This window comes from Peromyscus maniculatus, chromosome 11 (genome assembly GCF_049852395.1).
Source record: "Peromyscus maniculatus bairdii isolate BWxNUB_F1_BW_parent chromosome 11, HU_Pman_BW_mat_3.1, whole genome shotgun sequence".
In the NCBI taxonomy this organism is placed as follows: domain Eukaryota; kingdom Metazoa; phylum Chordata; class Mammalia; order Rodentia; family Cricetidae; genus Peromyscus; species Peromyscus maniculatus.
The window spans coordinates 100345988-100362632 of NC_134862.1; the positions used below are offsets into that span (position 1 = coordinate 100345988).

The 16645-nt window shown below is 41.5% G+C and overlaps 1 protein-coding gene across 2 annotated transcripts in view; it reads right to left on the minus strand.

The window, feature by feature from the left end:
• Positions 1-16645, minus strand: part of Ppp2r5a (protein phosphatase 2 regulatory subunit B'alpha) — a 49539-nt gene that overhangs the window by 8156 nt on the left and 24738 nt on the right. The window contains exons 1-4 of one of the 2 annotated variants that reach the window (XM_042258860.2): positions 15132-15333; positions 14491-14687; positions 10709-10810; positions 2637-2729 (exon numbers count right to left, since the gene is read on the minus strand). In XM_042258860.2, the coding sequence (XP_042114794.1) occupies positions 2637-2729; positions 10709-10810; positions 14491-14616 (321 nt within the window). In that variant the 5' untranslated portion in view covers positions 14617-14687; positions 15132-15333. Of the gene's footprint in view, positions 1-2636; positions 2730-10708; positions 10811-14490; positions 14688-15131; positions 15334-16645 lie in introns of those variants that run through there. The other variant, XM_006972101.3, reaches the window with a different exon arrangement.

Below are 16645 nucleotides of genomic sequence, written 5' to 3' on the forward strand. Positions count from 1 at the left end.
GTGGCCAGGATGGCCTTGAACTTGCAATCTTTCTGCCTCTACCTTCCAAGAACAGGTAATTGGAGGCCAGCCTGATCTATACAGTGAGTTCCAAAGCCACATGGTGTCTCAAACAGCAAGCCCATATGCAAATACAGAGTCTACCAAACTGCATGGGACCTTATGTTTTACACTGCAGTGCTGGGTAGTTGCAGAAAAGGTGACAATCTCTGGGCCTCACCAGATGCTCTGACTCCATTTTGTCTTCAATTACGTGTAGATTTCAAACCCAAGCAGCATTTCTGAGGTAGTGCTAAGTCACACTCACGTGCCCTAAACAAATGACTTGCACTCATTTTTGGCTAGGTTATGGTACTGCACGAGGCTACAGCCAAAAATACCTATGGAACAGAAGCACTATCCAAATCATTATAGTTAAAAATGGCTAAACTTCTCATTGTAACCTTAAATTCATGTTTCTGATGTTGGTTTACTTAAAAGATGATTTTGTTCAAAGTAGATTTATCTCTAAGGGGAAAACACTAAGCTTGAAAGTACTTGTTAGCTAAACATATTTTGAAATATTATGACTAAATAAACCTAATTAGAAATATGATATTCTTATCAAGAAACCTGCTTTTTCTAGCTCTGCTGCCCTCAAACTACTTTTTAAGAGTAATTCAATCAAGGTCAGAGAGTCTAGTTCAGCGGTTCTCAACATGTAGGTCGTGACCCCTTGAGGTCTCTCTCATATCAGATATACTGCATACTAGATATTTACATTATGAGCCATTACAGTAGCAACATTACAGTTATGAAGCAGCAATGAAATAATTTTATGGCTGGGAGTCAGCACAACATGAGGAACTGTATTAAACGGTCGCAGCATTAGGGAGGTTGAGAACCACTGCTCTAGTTCAAATCCAGACTCTGCCATTCACTAGCAGTGTGGCACTGGATGTGGGCTCTTTCTTTACAAGCTTAACATTTGTGACGTATTCAAATGATGGGTTCCATGTCACACACACAAAAAATGAATACATCTTAGTCTTCTTTGGAGATTCCCTGATTTGAACATAAATTTAAATTTTGCAGGGTTACCCCCACCCCCAAGTCTGACAAAATCTCTCAAAAGTCGAGAATCCCCATAAGGCAGTTTACGGAGCACCCTCTAGTCCCCCGGAGGCAATTGTAGGCAGTTCACGGACTGTTGCAATCAGATTATTGCCTTGGCTTCCCAGACAGTTTAGGAGTTTGGGGTAGAAGTAGAAAATGGTTCCTGCTGTACCAGGTTTCCCCTCACACCCCCAGAAAAGCCCAGCATTCTGTGTATCTAGAGCACCAAGCTGAAGTAGCAAGGTTCCCCTCAACCTGTTGACATCTGAAATAATAGGTCCTGAGTGCATTCCACATGAGAATCATACAAGAAAATAAATGTGCTTCCTCTACAACAACCCCAAAGACCCCATTTTAATTCGACTGATTTTACTCATGGCTGAAGTGTACACTGTACTGCTAATGAACATCTAATCTCGTGTAGTTTATGAAAAGCTCTCGAAGGACTGGGCAGGCAGTGTTGTTTACCATCATTGAGCCAGGAACAGTTCTAACTATGTGAAGTCTTTAACATCTGGGCCACCCGACACTAGTCTGAAAGGTCCTCATAATAGAGCTTAATTGTGCCCTCAGCATCGAATTCCTAATAAGACTTATTGAATACTGATAATGGCTTTGAAAGAAAAAATGGAGCCCGGTGGTGGTGGTGGTGGTGGTGGTGGTGGTGGTGGTGGTGGTGGTGGTGGTGGTGGTGGTGGTGGTGCACGCCTTTAATCTCAGCACTCGGGAGGCAGAGGCAGGCAGATCTCTGTGAGTTGGAGGCCAGCCTGGTCTACAGAGCGAGATCCAGGACAGGCACAAAGCTACACAGAGAAACTCTGTCTCGAAAAACCAAAAAAAAAAAAAAAGAAAATGGATAGAGAAACATTTGGTTCACTTTACCATTCTGTTTAGGGCCAATTTCAAATGATTAAAAAGAGACTGTTAAATTATCTTAAAAACTCTGGACAATAAAAGCAAATGGATACATTCTTAGAAATTAACTGCATGTAAGTTCCATAAATACAGGTAATACCAGTTTCTAAGAACCAAGAAGTCATTCCATATGCTTAGGGCTCCCTCCTCTCCTTGACGGTCCCACTTCACTTTACAGGAAAGGCAGGCGACTGATGCTGGATGTCCAGAAAGACACCCAGAGTTCACACTCAGTGATTAAATGGTCACCCCAAGCTTTTGAGGAACTGCAGGAAGGGCAGCTTGACTGATTTCACTTGGGTGCTCACCCTTGATACAGAACCCTTAACTTCTGAAAGCTACTAAAAAAGGTGTGGCCTGTGTGGGTCAGAAGACCATGGGACCCCCTGCCGGATCGATCCCGGAGCTGGAGTTAACAGGCTTTTGTGAGGGGCCTGACGCTGGTGCCAAGACTCGAACACAGAGTCTCTGGAAAAGCAGGAAGGCTTGACTGGAGTCATCTGGCCAACCCCTCAAAGTTGCTTTTGTTTGTCAAGGCAATTACTAAGTACTTTTAAGTTATTTACATTTTGAATGACTAGTCTTAAAATGCAAGTGCTAAGATTTGAGATCTAAGAGTCCCTTACCTGTTGTACAAACTTCTGATCAATATATCTCTTTGCAATGCTGGGCTGGAAATCAGGACTCTCCAAGAATCTCAAGAAGAATTCATACACCAACTATACAAGAAAGTACAACAAAAGCAAAATGATGCTTATAAAATAATATTCTGAATTATGTTTCAAGTGAAAACACACCTCTTACCAGCTTTGAGTTGGCAACTGTTTCCAAAAAACAAAGTTTTAATAAACCTTTGTGTTTATAGTTTGGCTTTTGTCCTGATTGGCTTTTTATCAACTTGACCCAAGCTACAATTATCAGGGAAAAGGAAGTCAATTGATAAAAAATGCCTCCATTGTGGACTGTGGTAGGGAAGTCTGTGGGTCGTGTTCTTGATTAATAATTGATGGAGGGGGCCCAGCCCCACTATGGGCAGGTGGTCCTGGAATTTGTAAGAAAGCAAACCAGTCAGCAGTGTTTCTCTGGCTTCTGCCTCAGTTCCCATCTCTAGTCCTGTAGTCTGTCCTTGGTAGACTGTGCCATGAAAGTGTAGGCCAAATAACCCTCTCCTCCCAGACTGCTCTCGGTCATGGTGTTCATCACAGTGTCAGTCTCCTTAGCCAGTCTGTGAGGTCTGTGGCTCTGCATCACTCATCAGTCAGAGGGCCCCTAAGGTATCAGGTCATACTCCTTCCCCCAGGGCACTACTAACCTACCTCAACTTCACCCCTAGGGTCCCCTAAACACAGGCTCAGAATGAGAGTGGACAGTGTGTCCATACCAGCTTTAAAAATCATGTCTCCTATAAAACTAGAGCAGGGGATCTGGTAAGATGGTTTAGCAGATAACGGTGCTTGAAACCAACTGCTGACCTGAGTACAATTCCCAGTACCCATGGTAGAAAGTGAAAAAAAAAAAAAAAAGACTCCCACAGGTTGTTCTCTGACCTACACACACACACACACACACACACACACACACACACAAACGTAAAAACAGAGCAGGGAAAGTGAAATTGAAAGCAATACACCTGAAAGTAACAAACCAAACTGTACAAGCAGGTGCCTGAGAAAGGAAGTCTGTACAGAGTAAATAAAACAGACGTGTGGGCGAATCTGATATCCAGAAGCACTGTGCAACAGCGAAGTGCACCTTAGGACTGCAAGTCAGAAGTATGGCTAGAGTCTTTTTTTTTTTTTTTTTTTTTTTTAATCATAGCTGGGCAGCAGTGGCACATGCCTTTAATCCCAGCACTCGGGAGTCAGAAGCAGGAGGATCTCTGTGAGTTAGTTAGAGCCCAGGTTATTCTACAGAGTGAGTTCCAGGACAGCCAGGGCTACACAGAGAAATCCTGTCTCGAAAAACAAAACAAACAAAAAAATTGTAACAGCTACAAAAGGCAAGAAACTGGCCTTAAGATATACCTTTAATTATAAACACAATTAAACAGTATGTCAGTTTAGCAACCTAGAAATACAAGAGAATTAGATCTCCAAGAAAAAAGCCACTTAAGAAACATTTGAGATCTAAGGGGATGGCTCAGTGGGTAATTCTCTTGCCCACAAGTATGAGGACTAGAACTTGGATCTATATGAAAAGCTGAACAGGGTCTGGACGGCTCAGCACTTAAGAGCACTTGCTACTCTTCAAAGGACCAAAGTTCAGTTCCCAGAACCTACATTAAACAGCTTCTAACTGCCTGTTAACTCCAGCTTCAGGGGATCTGATGCCCTTTTCTGGCCTCTGTAGGCACCTGCACTCGTGTACATAACACACACACACACACACACACACACACACACACCTTTAAGAAAAAAAGATAAACAGGTGTGGTAGCACACACCTGTAATCCCAGCATTTGGGAGGCAGGAGCAGGTGAATCTCTGAGTTCAAAGTCAGCCTGGTCTACATAGTGAATTCCAGGTCAACCAGGGCTCCAAGAAAAAGAAAAAAAAAATTTAAATGCACCTTTACCATCTAGGTACAGGGAACAATGTTTATTTGATTGAGAGAGAGTGACCTAATTTTTAATTTTAATTGTACACTAAGAACATAATAAAAAGCCAGTCAGTGGTGGCGCATGCCTTTAATCTCAGGACTCGGGAGGCAGAGACAGGTGGGTCTCTATGAGTTTGAGGACAACCTGGTCTACAGAGAAAGTTCCAGGACAGCCAGGGCTACACAGAGAAACCCTGTCTCATAAACCCAAAAAAGAACATAATCATAAAAAGGAATTTTGCTCTGGAGCACAAACGTGCTCTGGAAGTTCAACTGGAGCTCTGCTGACAGAACAACCTAGCTGGAGCCATTTCCATGCTGGGCACTGGGTGGACTACAGAGTGTGAGCAAGAACAAGCACCGGCAGCTCAAAAAGCTCGTCCACCTAGCCAGGGAAGAGACGTGAACAAAAAAGCAAGAGGAGTACGCACAAGTGACACGGCACAGACTGACAGACTCTGACAGACAGCTGTTGGTGGCGGATAAAGTCAGCAAGAAAGCTGTGGAGAGGGACATGCAACTTGAGCTTTGCATTCTGACCTGGAGAACACAGGAAGAGGGCTTTTATTGGAGCGCCGATGCGTGTGCTGACAGGGAGAGGATGCAGAGGAGGGTTGGTGGTGTGGAATCAGCCTTGGCTCGTATGCAGAGCCTACACCACCCACTTTCTTAAGCACTCCATCACATAACCTTTCAGAGGAACAGCATATCCCTTGGGAGACGGACATGACATCAAGCCCCAGTTTCCTAAACCAATACATTGTTGACACTGTGCTGTTAATAAACTGTATGTGGTTTCTTCCTTTCTTAATTGTACTATTATTTTATGTGTGGGGGTTTTGCCTGCATGTCTGTATGCACCATGCATGCAGTGCCCCAGAGAACAGGAGAGGGCATCACATCTCCCTGAACTGGAGTTGTCAGTTGTGATGTTGGTGCTGGGACTCAAACCTGGGTCCTCTGTAAGAGCAGCCAGTGTCAACTTTTAACTACTGGGCCATCTTTCCAGACCCCTGCTTTCTTAAATTATTTTCATCTATAGGTATACAACTTCTGTTAACAGGAAAGTGATGTAAATGAAATTTAAATGATTTACTCCATGAAAGAATTCCTGAGGATGAGCATCTGTAAATTATACCATGTAGTTCACATTACACATTTAGAACATTGCCTGGGCACAGTGAGCAGTAACAGAAGCTCAGTTCTCTATGACTCCTCCTTACCTCTGAATATTGGAGAAAGCAAGACAGAGATTCTGCAAAACACTGAGCTGTTTAATTATGGCCAACCTATGCTTTCCCTCTGCTCCTTCATCCATAGAACAAACATGACAAACTGACGGAGACAAGCCCATGAGGCTCAACACTACACAAAGCACTACAGCAACTGAGTAAAGTGGGGGTGGGAGAGGTGGTCCTCCCCAGGAAAGGGTACACCAATTGGTTGTCCAGCGCAAATGGTCAGCCCTGAAAACATACATTCAAGTAGTATATGTACTCGATAACATTTGATGAAAAAAGCCATCAATTTGAAGGCGAGTGGGGAGGGGTAGTATATGGGAGGTGTGGAGGGAGGAAAGGGAAGGGAGAAATGTTGTATTTAAAGTGCAATCTCAAAACTAAACAACAACCAAAACCATGCTGGGCATGGCAGGCAGCACACACTTGTATCCCAGCTACTGAGGAAGCTGAGGCAAGAGATCACCTGAGCCCAAGAGTTCAAAACCAGCCTGGGCAACACAACAAGCCTCCCCTGCCACACACAGTGACCAGCAAAGATCATTACCAGTACCTACTGACAACTGTGGTGGTATTGTGTTCCCCAAAATATTGTGCACCCTAATCAACTTATCTGGGGTCAGAGAACAGAACAGCCACTAGATACAGAGGCTAGAAAATGGTGGCACTCACACCTTTAATCCTAGCCTTCTGGAGGCATGGATCTCTGTGAGTTCAAGGCCACATTGGAAACAGCCAGGCATGGTGATACACGCCTTTAATCCCAAGAAGTGAACCTATAATCCCAGGAATGATGGCAGATAGCAGAAAGGTATATAAAGTGTGAGGACCAGGAACTAGAAGCATTTGGCTGGTTAAGCTTTCAGGCTTTGGAGCAGCATTTCAGCTGAGATTCATTATGGATGAGGACTCAGGGGCATCCAGTCTGAGGAAACAGGACCAGCTGAGGAATTGGCAAGGTGAGGTAACTGTGGCTTGTTCTGCTTCTCTGATCTTCCAGCATTGACCCCAATAACTGGCCTCAGGTTTGATTTGATTAATGAGACTCTTTAAGATTCATGTTACAGACAACTAGAAATGTCACAAAGGAATCTCTGAAGCTTGTACTAAAGCACAGCAGGAGCCTTCCATCAAGCACCTTTTTCGGCATGGTAACTTTTATGCTCTCGATTATCAGAACAGATGCACCAGGCATGGTGACTCACGCCTTTAATCCCAGCACTCTGAGTTCGAGGCCAGCCTGGCCTACAGATCAAGTTCCAGGGCAGTCAGAGCTACACAGAGAAACCATGTCTCAAAAAAAAAAAAAAAAAAAAAAAAAAAGGAAAAACAAAAACAAAAACAAACAAACCAAAAATTCAAGATGCTTAAATATGTAACTACAACATGCTGGAAACATATAGCCACTTCAGAAAGCCCCAAAACATTCAATCACCAAACTTAAATGCTATACCACATTTTAGTAACTCAAGAGTTTAAAATTTTAGATATACAGACCATAATGAACAAAAATTGCTTGTATGCTTGTACAATCTGAGTATGTCTTGTGTAAGAATCTATCTTTGAAAGTGTGTGTGTGTGTGTGTGTGTGTGTGCGTGCACCCCCGTGTGTGTGTGTGTGTGTGTGTGTGTGTGTGTGTGTGCGCGTGCGTGCGTGCGTGCGCGCGCACCCGTGTGTCTGTGTGTGTGTGCGCTCAGAGGACAACTTATGGAAGCTGGTTCTCTTTTCCCCACACAGGTTATGGGACAGAACCAGGCTTGACGGCGTGAGCTTTTATCTGCTGAGCAACCTCACTAGTCACAGAAATAGGATCTAACAGCAATTACTGTCTTCTAAAATGCTAAGAACCATTTTCTCTCAGGGAATTTAAATGGAGCCTCAAATTATACCAGTGAAAAATGGAAAACACATTGTTTACTTGGCTGAATTTCTTGTGTTAATTTCTATGAGTAAAAAATATCCTGATGGAAAAATCTGTCTTTGCTTTTAAAATTTCAAAAACTAAGTCTTTTCCAAAGACTATCCAACTACACATAATAAAAAAGCATAACCCTGGCTAATGAGAATTTCATGCTTTAAAAACCTCCCATTACTAAAAATAGTACCACTAATTTTATACCAAGTATGGCAGAAAATTCCAGATGAACTTGTGCTCAATTCTATTAAAAAAATAATTCAGGGGCCAGCATGGGGTGCATACCTTTAATCTCAGAACTTGAGAGGCAGAAGCAGTCAGATCTCTGTGAGTTCCAGGCCAGCCGGAATTACATCATAGAGAGAAACCTACCTCAAAACATAAAACAAAACGACAGCAGACCCAGCCAACTAAATGCTGTGTTAAGAGACACACTTTACAGTAAAGAAACAAAGAGGTGAAAACGAGGAGGATGGAGAGCATAAGTCATGTCAACAGTGGCTAAAAGTTGGACTGGTTGGACTAATATCGGACAACCTAACTTCAAAATAAAGACAAAGGACATTTCATAATGATAAGGTCCATCCACAAGGAAGAAACAGTTATAAACATAAACTTATATGCACCTATCAACCAGGTCCCAAAACTCAGAAATGCTAAGACAATTCAACATCTGGAGACTCAATACCTTTCTTTCAATGAACACAACAGACTTGACATTATAAACCAGCTAGGCCCAGCAGCACACAGGCCCTTGACAAGCACAAGTACATAGAGTTCTCCAGGACATACTGTATACTGCCATCAACTCTGTAAGAACTAAAATCATATAATGCATATTCTCTAAACAATGCAATAAAATCATGTGGGAAATAAAATATTTTTAGATGAATTTAAAAAAAAAAACAAACATCATATCTTATGGGAAATAAATGCTCAAACAAAACTTATATATGAATGTTATTAATAGGTCTAGTAGTAACAGCCTGTGGTAGTTTAAATGTAATTGGCCCCCATAATCTCAGGGAGTGGCACTATTAAGAGGTGTGGCTTTGATGGAGTAGGTATGGCCTTGTTGGAGGAAGTGTGTCACTGTGGGGACAGGCTCTGAGGTCTCTTTTGCTCAAGTTTCCCTCAGTGTGACAATGAGTCCACTTTCTGCTGCCTGCAAGATATGGAACTCTGAGCTACCTCTCCAGCACCATGTCTGCCTGCATGCCGCCATATCCCACAATGATAATAATGGACTGAACCTCTGAAACTGCCACCTCAATTAAATGTTTTCCTTCATAAGAGTTGACATGGTCAGCTAGGCGGTGGTGGCGCACGCCTTTAATCCCAGCACTCGGGAGGCAGAGGCAGGAGGATCTCTGTGAGTTCGAGGCCAGCCTGGGCTAGAGTGAGTTCCAGGAAAGGCTCAAAGCTACACAGAGAAACCCTGTCTCGAAAAACCAAAAAAAGAAAAAGAAAAGAAAAAAAAAAAGAAAAACAGAACAAGAGTTGCCATGGTCATGGTGTCCCTATACAGCAATAGAAATTCTAACTAAGACACAGCCAAAAGGGTAAAAAGACCTTCAACATCAAATAACTGACAAATGGATTAAAAAAAAAAAGTATACATCCTTAAAATAAAATATTATTCAGCCATAAGAAGCAGTGACTTATGGCACAATATGGATGAACCTTGAAAATACTATGCTAAGTAAAAGAACCTAGACATGAAAAGCCACACATTATGATTCTGTGTATATGAAATATCCAACTAGGTAAGTATATCTACAGAGAGAAAACAGAATTTTTTTATGTCTGTTATGAGCAATGAAGATGGGAAACAGAGAGCTGACTACTAATGATAACATTGTGTCCATGTGTGTTGAGGAAAGTTCTGGAACAGTGACAGCACTCGCACAATACTTTGAACGAACTTAAAACGTCACTAAGTAACATTTTACCTTAACATAGATGTATTTTATCACAATAAAAAACATTATTTTTAGCTAGGCATGGTGGCATGCCTTTAATCCTAGCCCTCAGCAGGTGGATCTCTGTGAGTTCCAGGCCAGCCTGGTCTACATAGTGAATTCCCCTATAGTCAGGGCTACACAAAGAGGCTATCACAAAATATTACTTTTAGAAAACCAAATAATGTTAAGAAAATGTATTCAGAATAAATTATTTAGTTTTTTTTTAAATTAACCTTTTTGTGTATGGGGGGGTAGAAGGGTTCATGTCACACCTTGTGTCTCAAGGTTAGAGGACAACTTGCAGGAATCCGTTCTCTCATTCCATGCTGTAGGATGGTCTGTATGTTAAATTGCTCTGATTGGTCAATAAATAAAACACTGATTGGCCAGTGGCCAGGCAGGAAGTATAGGCGGGACAAACAGAGAGGAGAAAAGAAAGAACAGGAAGGCAGAGAGAGTCACTGTCAGCCGTCACCATGACAAACAGCATGTGAAGACACCGGTAAGCCACGAGCCACGTGGCAAGGTATAGATTTGTGGAAATGGATTAATTTAAGCTATAAGAACAGTTAGAAAGAAGCCTGCCATGGCCATACAGTTTGTAAGCAATATAAGCCTCTGTGTTTACTTGGTTGGGTCTGAGCGGCTGTGGGACTGGCAGGTGACAGAGATTTGTCCTGACTGTGGGCAAGGCAGGAAAACTCTAGCTACAATTCCACCATGTGGGTTCCCGACTGAATCCAGTCATCATGCTTCACAGCATGTGCCCTCACCCACTACAACATCTCAGTGACCCAAAAATTTTTTTGGAGATAGGTTCTTACTATGTGGCTCAAACTGGTCTTGAACGCATGATCGTCCTGCCTCAGCCTCCCAAGGTCTGTGACATGTACAGTTTAAAAGTCAAATATTTTAAATAAACCCACAGAATCAGCAGAATATTGAAATGTAAACATTATTAATACAAACTTATAGTCCATACCTGTATGTGAGGCCAAGAGGCCTCAAGTGTGGGCTCGTCCTCCTCTGGATCAAAATCTGGATTATCACTTGGAGGAAGTGTACGGAAGATGTTAGCACTGATCTGAAATGAAATTAAGTTTGTATTCATGTTCTTTGCTGTATAATTGAGCTCAACAGTGAAAAATTAAAACATTCTAACACCATTTTTTACAGAAAAAAAATGTACAACTATAAATTTAGTTCATATCTACAAATCTCTTCAGGATATATAAGAGGGAGGTGTTTCTCTCTTCTCTGTGGATTACTGACTCCCTTGGACCCCAGTAACTGATCATTACATGTTACCTCCAAACACTTCCACTACCAAATGCTCTTTCCAAAGTTTGCTCAAAATGAAAGAGGCCCAGGGAAGAGAAGAGAGGGAAAGTAAAGTCACCAACTTCATCCATTTACTTCGATTACTCTACAGCTCCTCCCATATTCCATCCCAGCATGTTCTGTACCTACAGCAAGAACACCCTCCTTGTTATTACAGCTATAAAACTTCAATGATGGTTTAACTCTGTATTTTAATACAAGTTAACTTTCCAACTCTTCCTATAAAGCGGCATCCAGGACAGTCAAATCCCTGTGAGCACCATTACCATAACCCCAAGCAAGAGCCAGGAGGTAACCATCTAGAACTTCACCAAGTTACAACTCAAAATGATTTTCTGTTTATTTATTTATTGGAGACAGGGTTTCTCTGTGTAGCCCTGGCTGTCCCAAAACATGCACTGTAGACCAGGCTGGCTTCAAACTCAGAGCTCCACCGGCCTCTGCCTCCTGAGTGCTGGGATTAAAGGTGTGTGCCACCATGCCCAGCTCTCAAAACAAAATTTAAAGGTAAAACCAGTAATAGTCTGATGGGCATCAACTTTACAAATAGCAGGAAGTCTTACGATTGTAACCAGTAAAACTAAAAGTTACCCTTGCAGCCACCAATAAAATAACCCACAACAAATACTCAGAAGCATGTTAAAGGACTAGGTTGATCAGATGGCCCAATTTTACCTAGAAACTAGCACCATAATGTAAACAACAAAAACAATGAAATGTATACATCTTTTCACTTGAGTAAAGAGATTAAATCCCAGGATAAGATGTAGAAAATTATAGAATAGTCTGACTCCAAATATTTGAGTATTTTCAGTATCTATCCACTTCATAAAATAGGGTATCTTCTACTGGAATTTCAAAATTCCTCAATAAAAACCACTGGATGCCGGGCAGTGGTGGCGCACACCTTTAATCCCAGCACTTGGGAGGCAGAGGCAGGCGGATCTCTGTGAGTTTGAGGCCAGCCTGGGCTACCAAGTGAGTTCCAGGAAAGGCGCAAAGCTACACAGAGAAACCCTGTCTCGAAGGAAAAAAAAAAAAAACCCACTGGACATCAGTTAACAGAAGGAAATAGATTTACTCTTGAAATTTTAATAATAAAATAAAAATAAACATAGGAAGTTCAGCCAGGCATGGTAGTGTATACCTTTAATCCCAGGACTCAGAGGCGGAGGCAGGCAGATCTCTGAGTTCAAGGCCAGCCTGGTCTACAGAGTGAGTTCTAGGACAGTAAGGACTGTTATACAGAGAAACCCTGTCTCGAAAAACCAACCAACCAACCAAACAAACAAATAAATAAAAATAGTAAGTTCATCAATATTTAATATTTACATCCCCTGATGTAGAAGATTATTTTTAGGTGTGTTACCTTTGTTTATGTTGCATTTGTTTAACTCTGTGAAGCTGTGTTACTTTGTCTATCTAAAACACCTGATGGTCTAATAAAGAGCTGAACGGCCATAGTGAGGCAGGAGAAAGGATATGTGGAGTGGCAGGCAGAGAGGATAAATAGGAGGAGGAAAAGAGGGACTGAGGAGTAAGAGAGGAAGGAGGAGGAACAAGGAGAAGAGGACACCAGGGGCCAGCCACTCAGCTACACAGCCAGCCACAGAGTAAATGTGAAAGTAAGATTTACAGAAGCAGGAGAAAGGTAAAAGTCCAGAGGCAAAAGGTAGACTGGATTAGAGTTAAGAAAAGCTGGCTAGCAACAAGCCAAGCTAAGGCCAGCCATTTATAAGTAAGAATAAGCCTCCTGCTTGATTTATTTGGGAGCCTAGTGGCCCCCCTCCCATCCCCCTCCCCATGAAAAAGAGCAAAACCAAACAACAACAATTCCCCTTCACTATCTGTGGGAGTTTAGGAAGCTAGTTTTATTCTGGTTAATATTCTCTCTATAGCCAATCTTAAAACAAACAAACAAACAAAAAAAACCCACTAAAGCATTAATTTCTGTTCTTAAAAATATAACACAAGTTCCTAAGTCCCTTTGACAGGTCTTCGATTGTGATTAAAAGGAAACTCAACTAGTTTATTAGGGCCAAATCTATCTTCCCTACTATCCATTTTATTCTCCTAGAACATGTATTAGGTTGTTTGTCCTTCTGTCTGGATGTAGTTTAAACTATGTTCTCAGTGACTCTAACCACTCCCACAAGTTCTATTTCATTAGTATAGACGAAAGGGCAGTTAAAATGCTGAACCAATTTCCATTGCTGAAGGAGGAGGTTAAACTACTAATAGCATCATCCTAAAACAAACAAACAAACAAAAAAACTTACTGCAATAAAAATGGCAACAATTCATTTTTTTCACATCAGAGATTCTACAATTTATCTACCCATGCTGAGCAGTCCTTGCCTAAAATGCTTGGAGCAGGAAGTGTCCTGGATTTTGGCTTACTCATCTATATATGCCTATAATGAGGTATCCTGAGCTCTAAACATGAAGTTCATTTGTTTCAAGACTGCTTACACACAAACTAAAGGCAATTATAGTCAATATTTTTATCCCACTTGTTTGAACTTCAATCCATAAAGTCAGGTGTAGAATTTTCCACTTAAGAAATGATGTCAGTGCTTTAGATTTCTGGGTTCCACATTAAGGAGGCTTGATAAGATGCCTATTTAACTCCTTAAAGGTTGTGAGCTATAATTAAAATTAAAATGTTATAATCTATGAATATTATGAAAATGTCCTATACAGACTTTCTTTTAAACCTGACTCCCTTAGCCACTGCCTACATGTGTCTTTCACGTGTCTTCTCCACCCCTACCCTTTAAAATTCCCAGTGACTACTCACTCAGATATCATCTGTCATCTGGATAAATGAGTTTTTTTTTTTTTTTTTTTAAGGATTTTAGTTTTAGTCACATGTATGTGTTCGTGTGCAGATGTGTGCACCTCAGTGCAGCTGCCAGAAGCCAGAGGCATCCTCCTGTAGCTGGAGCTACATACAGGCAGTTGTGAGCTGCAGATTTAGGTGTTGGGAACCGAATTCTAGTAGTTCTATACAAGAACTGCACACTTGAACCTACAGCTTTCTCCTAAGTTCAAGATCTGAACTATCTAATATGGTAGCCAAGAGCCACTATAACATACTAATTTCTCCAGCTCCTATAATCAATGGCCACATCAATGAAATGGATAATCTTTCAAATGGGCTTTTTTTTATTTTTTGGAGACAGAATCTCACTATGTAGCCCTGACTGTCCTGGAACTCACTCTGTAGAACAGGCTGACCTTGAACTCAGAGACTCAACTGCTGCTTCTGCCTCTCGTGTGCTGAGATGAATGGCTTGCTTCACCACACCTAGTCCCAGTGCCAAGTTTCTAAGATTATCCTTTTGGGTATGTTAGTTACTACACAAACACCTCAGATCCTTGAGCTTACGTAATCTGAGGAATAGAAATCTAGAGGCTTACCATTTTTACTATATCAGAATACGCTGATTCAACAATTACACCACGATTAGTTGAAACATACTCAACCAGTTCATTCAGCGTTGCTCTTTTAATTTCTTTGCTCTTCAAGTCTGAAACAGAGTCCATGAAATCAAACAGTATACAGCACTGCTGTAGCTTCTGGCAGAAAAGCTCTTGTTGTTCATTTGAAGTGGCATCTATAAATAGAAAGAGAAAAGCTCTGAATAAACCAACCTCAACATTACTTTTGTATTTTTTAAATATAATTTTGTAGAAGGCATCTGCATGCGTACAATCCTCTAAGTGACTGAGGTAAATCCATGCATCTATAATCCTATCATGGAGGGATTTATACTGGGCTGTTTTTATTGCCCACAACCAATCACTGAATATTACTGATTCTAACTTGTGATCACCTCAATTATTCTGGCTGCTCATCATCCCTCATCTAGATTTCAATGAGAACATGCTAATTATTCATAACTAAGTATTTGTTCATTTCTGATTTATTATCTAAGCTACTTAAAAAGTTAAAACTTTCCTAAAAGAATCAATATTTTCATACTCAGTAAGATCCTCAATAACTTAGAAAATGAAGCCTCTGTATTGTTATCAAAGTGTAGCTGACTACACCAAGTCACCTTTCAACACAGCCCATCATGCCTCCCCATCCTGGTGGAACCATAGCCCCTGGGGCTCCTGAAGAGCACATGCTGCTCCCCAAGTCCAGAATGCCTATCTCTCCACATTACTATCATGGAGACTCTAGAATGCCCATCTCCCCACATTACTATCATGGAGACTCTAGAATGCCCATCTCCCCACATTACTATGGTGGAGACTCTAGAATGCCCATCTCCCCACATTACTATGGTGGAGACTCTAGAATGCCCATCTCCCCACATTACTATGGTGGAGACTCTAGAATGCCCATCTCCCCACATTACTATCTATCGTGGAGACTCCAGAATGCCCATCTCCCCACATTACTATCTATCGTGGAGACTCCAGAATGCCCATCTCCCCACATTACTATCTATCGTGGAGACTCCAGAATGCCCATCTCCCCACATTACTATCTATTGTGGAGACTCCAGAATGCCCATCTCCCCACATTACTATCTATTGTGGAGACTCTACCCACTAGTTCCACCTTGGCCTAAGTCCTTAATCATGGGTGTTCCTAAGAGAACTGAAGCTAAACTGGCTGGTTAATCCACCTTTTCTTAAGTATTTTAGGCTTGTATTTCTGCTGCAGTAGTTTTTCTATCACATGGCAATTATATCTTGTTTTTAATGATCCTAATCTATGAAGTCCCCCAAAGCAGGAACCAAGTGTTATCTTATTATGCCTACTGTTTTCTCTCTCCCCTCTAATGCCCAGCATAGAGCCTGGTGCATAAAAGGCACTTAATAAATATTTGCCTTTTACTTGTTACAAAAACAAGGAACATTACATTGATCCTATAAATACATTACATCTTTTTGTTCTTAGCACAAAAAAATACAACATATCTGGGCAGTGGTGGTACACGTCTTTAATCCCAGCACTTGGGAGGCAGAGGTGGGTGGATCTCTGTGAGTTCGAGGTCAGCCTGGTCTACAAAGTGAGTTCCAGAAAAAGCGCAAAGCTACACAGAGAAACCCTGTCTCGGAAAAAAAAAAAAAATACAACAATTAACTCTGGACTTTCAAATCTGTCAACAGGGACCTTCCAGTTGCTCACTTGTCTAAGTCTCTTGAACTACTGAGATTAAATTTCTAAGATCATATATCTAAAACCTGATGTTTAGGTTCATATGTAAAATTATTTCTCCATCCCAAACCAATACCTATTTTATATAAAGATATGAAAAAGATCTTCAAAAAGATTAAAATCTCACCATGGGTATCTACATTTTGCGTTCCCATGTGTGGGTGTGCATGTGTGTTTGAGTGCACATGTGGTTGACATCAGATGTCTTTCTCAATCAACTTCTTGTTTTGAGTCAGGATCTTTCACTGAGCCTGAACTTGCCAATTTGTCCAGCTGTCTGGTCAGTGAGCTCCAGGGACCTCCTGTCTCTGTCTCCTCAGTGCTGGGACTATATAGGTGCCTGGCTTCTGTGGGTGGGTACTGGACATTCAACTCAGGTTCTCATGACTTCACAGCCCA